General features: G+C 35.2%; 1 protein-coding gene across 1 annotated transcript; it reads right to left on the bottom strand.

Moving 5' to 3' along the window:
• Nucleotides 1-205: 205 nt before the first annotated feature.
• LOC131872548 (pathogenesis-related thaumatin-like protein 3.8) lies at nt 206-1,281 on the bottom strand. Its single transcript, XM_059216086.1, has 2 exons — nt 1,140-1,281; nt 206-1,040 (listed from the first exon to the last, which is right to left on the bottom strand). The coding sequence occupies exons 1-2, from the start codon at nt 1,204-1,206 to the stop codon at nt 430-432; spliced, it is 678 nt and encodes a 225-aa protein (XP_059072069.1). The 5' UTR covers nt 1,207-1,281; the 3' UTR covers nt 206-429.
• Nucleotides 1,282-5,494: the final 4,213 nt, after the last annotated feature.

Genomic DNA, 5,494 nt, shown 5'->3' with positions numbered 1-5,494 from the left:
TTAAACAAATAACTTTACGTTCTTTCAACAAAATAGTTTTACCAATATTTTTATTAATTTATATGTTAAAATTTTTATAAATAATCATATGATTATAGTAATAGGCGTAACCTGTCTTAATGACAATAGGAGGAGAAGCATCTCATATCTTAGCTATGAAACAAGTCTTTAAGAAAATATATGACACCTAATTTTTAAATATAAAGAAAATAAAATATCAAAGTATATATTTATTTTTAATATTCTCTCGGAACAGTGTATTGCGTGTGAATTACGCTTCTCTCATTACTGGTAAAATGACAGCAATGTTTTATTGATAATAAGTGGTGAGCGTTGCAACGGCCTACGCGGCTACACCACAGTGTCAATACGAAGATGACAACACTTATTAATATATTAGTCCACACACAAACATAATCCTATATATATCTAGGGACAGAATACAATAGTGTAGTCTGTACCGGAGGGGCAAGCGAATGTGGCCGTATCGTCCTTGGCATAACTGTAGGCCTGAGGGCACTGCTGCTTGAATATCATTGAGTAGTTTGTCGCAGGACAGCTGTTGGTATAGCTGCCAGTGCAGCAATACTGGTCTGTTTGAAAGGCAACGCAGGCACTCTTGCATCCGCCGGCAACCTTCAATTCAGCAGGGCACACAGCGTTCACGTCGGCTTTGCATGCAGGGGCAGTGCACTGTGCATTGGTAGGGTTGATGGAAAGAGGAATATTGAAGCCGTCCACTAGCGACACGTCGTAATAGTCCTGGTCGCTCTGAGTGTACTCGGCCAGCGTGGCGGGAACAGCTCCCGAGACTGTGCAGCTCAGTTGGCCGCCGCAGTCACCGGTTTGACAGGTTCCTTTGCCGCTCGCATCGAAAGAGCAGCCGGTTCGACCCCAGAATCTTGCCGACTGTGTCCCCGCCGCCAAATTAACCGTCCATGTCTGACCCTGGGTCAGCTGCTGCCCTCCTCCGGGTAATCCCGCCGCCCACACTGTGTACCCGCACTGGTTCTTTATATCAAACTTAACTGCTCTCGCCTCTGTGACAAATAATACACACATACTATTATTGTTAGCCTTGGAAATGTTTATACTATTCAACCTCATACAACACGCATTATGTTACTATGACAGCTTACCTTGAATGTAAAGAGATATGGCCATTCCAGCCACAAGAAGAAGCGCAAGATCTGATACTTTTGCCATTATAAGTAGTATCTATATCGCATACAGCAAAGACTGAATGAAGATACAAGGAGGGGTATGTCACTTATATAGAGAGCTCCACCTCCTACGAAGGTAAGAAGGAAGCAAAGAAGCAAAGACCCGACTTTAAGAGCCGTATATCACACGAAAGCCCTCTTGTCCTTTTATAGTTTTTCTTTTCCCAATTTGTCTTTTTTTAATTTGTCTAGGTTTTATATGAAGATGCGACCAGAACATCTACAAGAAGCGCAAGATCTGAAACTGTTGGCATTATACAGCCTGGATTGAATGAATATGAACTGTTACCAAGGAAGCCTAATCCTAGGTTGAGAAGCGATGTATGTTACGGCAACCCTGGTCACATTCAAACTTTTCTTTGAAAGATTTTAGATTTTACTGTGTAAATATTTTCAATCAAGATGCGAAGAGTCATCAACGTTTTGGAACATATAGTATAAATCTTGACTTTCTACATTCCGACAATAGATCATGGATAAGAATTCTGACTCAGTACAGTATATTCTGATAATGAGACAGAATATTATTCCAAACATTGATAAAAAAAAATATTTCACAATTAATTTTAATAATATAGACCGCTCAAAGCTGATTTTTTCCAGTATGTTTCGGATAGATGGATACATTGAGTATTGAAGGAGGAGTTTAGTTGTTTATACGGAGAAGAGAACTCCACGTGCTATGGTAGAAGCAAAGAAGCCACGACCGGACTATCCTATGAGAGCCCGAGTCTTTTAAAATTCGAATGGTCATCAACAATTAGATTTCTGTTATCTCAGGCTTGACATTTTGTGCATCATCAAAATCTATTTATTTGTATTCAAAGCACTGATCTCTGATTTTCAATATCCTAAAGTTACGCGAATTTCTAAAGGCTTGACAATGCATGTTAAATTTAGTTAATTATATTGACATATGTTTTTCTAATGAAATGTATGGAGGATGAGGGATAATTAGTAATAATATTTTGTACATTTCTATTTTCTATAGTCATTTTATATAGTGTATTGTTACTATGGACATAAATATTTGTGCTTGAGTCATTTGATAATACATTTACATGATATTACTAGTTTTCAAGAATTTTATGGGTGTGTCACTTTAAAAATAAACTGTTGATCTAATAAGAACGAAACAACCTTGAAGATATTTCCATGCATTATTGATGTTTTTCAAAGATATTACACAATAAATATCACAATAGATAGCTATCAATTAATTTAATATTGATTATTTCCTAAATGTAAGTAATTCATTGTTATGTCTTCATCCTATTATACAAATTATTCCTAATTTTCCTTAAGTTCTAATCCATTTCCCTATGTCTTAACACAAATTTTGGAGTCCCAATTCCTATTTAATGTCCCATCCACAAAAAATCCAACAAATAAAATTGACTAAAAGTCCCCACATAAGCACCAAAAATAAATATAAAAGAATTAAAAAATTATTTTATTCCTCTCCACTCATTTCGTAACCATTTTATAACCATCCCTCAAAATCATTTAAAAATACTAATTATCCTCCACCATTTACCTCATAATCACTTTAACAACTCGATCTTGATTTTTGATATCTTATTAGATCTCCATTACTGATCAACAATCCTACATCTTTATAAATAGATTCTTTAGGGAACCATTACTAGTAATCAATTGCCGTCACTACAATGTCGTGCTAATGGTTTAAGCAACCACATTATCATTTTTTATAAAATCCACCCTCATCATACAAGAGAGGTTTATTGGGTGAAATGCATTATGGTGTATGAATTGAAGTCATAGTTGCAGGAGTTTTTGAACCAAGGGATTATTAGACCTAGTCTATCTCCATGCAGTGGACTGCTCATTTTTGTGAAGAAAAATAATGGGACCTTGTGCTTGTGTATTGACTATGGGATGTTGAACAAAGTAAAAGTCAAGAATGGGTATCCCCTATGAAGGATTAATGATCTCTTTGATCAGATGAGAGGATCTATAATATTATCTAAGATAGGTCCCTTAGATATGGCTACCACAAATTGAGGATTAAGGAAGAGGATATTTAAAAGATAGCTTTTAGGACTTATTATGGCTACTACGATTTCACATTAGTGTCATTCGAGTCAAATAATGCTACAAATTTCATGACTCTATTGAACATTGCATCAAGAGATTGAGGATAGTTTTACAATTCCTAAGGGAGAATAAGATCTTTGGTAAGCTATTCAAGTGTACTTTCTACAAGGACAAGGTGAATTATCTACACCTTATGATTTCAATGGGAGAGATTGTAGTTGATCTAGAGAAAATAAAAGCAATCGTGGGGTTGCCTACACCATATAATGTAACTAAAATCTAGAGCTTCATGGGACTTGCAAGATACTACAAGAAGTTTGTATAAGGATTTTCTAAAATTGTAGCACCAATCACTTCACTCCATAGAAAGGGAAAAGGTTTGAGTGGAATGAGAAGTGTGACCAAGCTTTCCAATTTTTGAAGAAGCTCATTTCAAATCCTATATTGATTGTACATAATCCAAATGGGTAATTCATGGTGATAACAAAATGCATAAGGATAAGGTGTAGGAGGAGTGCTAATGCAGAATGGGCAAGTTGTTGCCTATTATTCTAGGAAGTTGAAATAATATAAGGTGAACTATGCATCCCATGACCTAGAGTTAGTAGCCATAATTCATGTGCTTTAGATGTGGAGGCACTATATTTTGGGTAAGCCTTTTGAATTGAAGATGGACGACCTAGGCCTTAAATATATATTTACTCAACCCAATCTCAATGCTCACAAAAATAGATAGATATAGTTTCTTACTGAATATAAATTTAGGATTGAATACATTAAGGAGATGAAACATAGAGAAATAGATGCTCTTAGTAGAAGAAGGCATCTAGCAGCCATGATTACTACAAGCTATAATTTGAGAAAGTGGTTTGTAGTCTTCAAAGAGATTATTCCACGATGGAGAAAGATGTAGAGAAAAACCCCTTGGATCATCGATTTAATAGATATTTGTTTTAGTTAGATTTTATTATTAAGATACCAAGGGAGAATGTACATTCTAAACTTAGGAATTTGAGGAAGTTGATGTTAGAGGAGATCCACAACACACCATGGTAGGAAAATTGAGATCTTTATATTTTTAGCCAAGACTCGAGAGGGATGAGATTGAATTTGTAGCTTGATGATTGGAGTGCAAACATGATTGCTACAAGGAGATGAAACATAGAGAAATAGATTCTCTTAGTAGAAGAATGCATCTAGCAGCCATTATTACTAAAAGGTCTAATTCAAGAAAGTGGTTCATAATCTTCAAAGAGATTATTCCATGATGGAGAAAGATGTAGAGAAAAACCCCTTGGACCATCGATTTAATAGATATTTTTTTTAGTTAGATAGATTATTAAGCTACCAAGGGAGAATGTACATTCTAAACTTAGGGATTCGAGGAGGTTGATGTTAGAGGAGATCCACAACACACCTTATTCAAGGTGCCTAGGAATAGCCAAGATGGTAGGAAAATTGAGATCTGTATATTTTTAGCCAAGAATTGAGAAGGATGAGATTGAATTTGTAGCTTGATGATTGGACTGCAAACAAGCCAAGACTAAGCATGTACACCTAGTAGGTTTGTATAGTCACATGACATACTTGAATATAAATGACAAGTTATTAGCATGGATTTTATTTAAGGGTTGCCTATATCAAAGAATAAACATGATGTCATTTTGGTAATTGTGGATAAGTTGACCAAGGTAGCGTACTTCACCCAAAGGATTTTTAAGTATGGATTGTTTACTTCAGCTAAGAAGTTTTTCTGAGAGATATTGCATTTGAATTGAGTACTTGAGATGATCATATCAAAATGAGATACTCATATAATTTCTAGATTTTGGAAAATATTGAATGAAATATTTGGGACAATATTGAATTTTAGTTTGACAAACAAAGATAGTGAAGCAAGTAGTCGAAGACCTGCTTAGGATGTATTTCATGGATTAATAGTCTAGGTTGGAGGAGTATCTTCCATTGGAAGATTTTGCATATAATAACTCCTATCATGCATCTTTGGTATGACACCATTTAAAGCTCTTTATGGATGAAAGTATTGTACACATATCATTTTGGATATCTAGTTGAATACAAGATTGGAATTGGTTCAAATATTCTTAGGAGATGCATGATGAAATGAGATTGACCAAGGGGTGGTTAAAGAAGGTAGAAAAAAAATAGAAGAGCTATGCACGTAAGAATAGGACTTTCAAAACAAAGTCTTT

The sequence above is a fragment of the Cryptomeria japonica genome, unplaced genomic scaffold, assembly GCF_030272615.1.
Source record: "Cryptomeria japonica unplaced genomic scaffold, Sugi_1.0 HiC_scaffold_652, whole genome shotgun sequence".
Classification (NCBI taxonomy): Eukaryota; Viridiplantae; Streptophyta; class Pinopsida; order Cupressales; family Cupressaceae; genus Cryptomeria; species Cryptomeria japonica.
Note: the sequence above shows the minus strand (reverse complement) of the source record. Positions and strands in the feature narration are given on the sequence as shown.

Bases quoted from the DNA above. Each gene is read 5' to 3' on its own strand.
- LOC131872548 (XM_059216086.1), bottom strand. From the start codon at position 1,206: ATGGCAAAAGTATCAGATCTTGCGCTTCTTCTTGTGGCTGGAATGGCC. The intron at 1,041-1,139 runs GTAAGCTGTCAT...TATTTGTCACAG, and splicing joins CATATCTCTTTACATTCAAG to AGGCGAGAGCAGTTAAGTTT.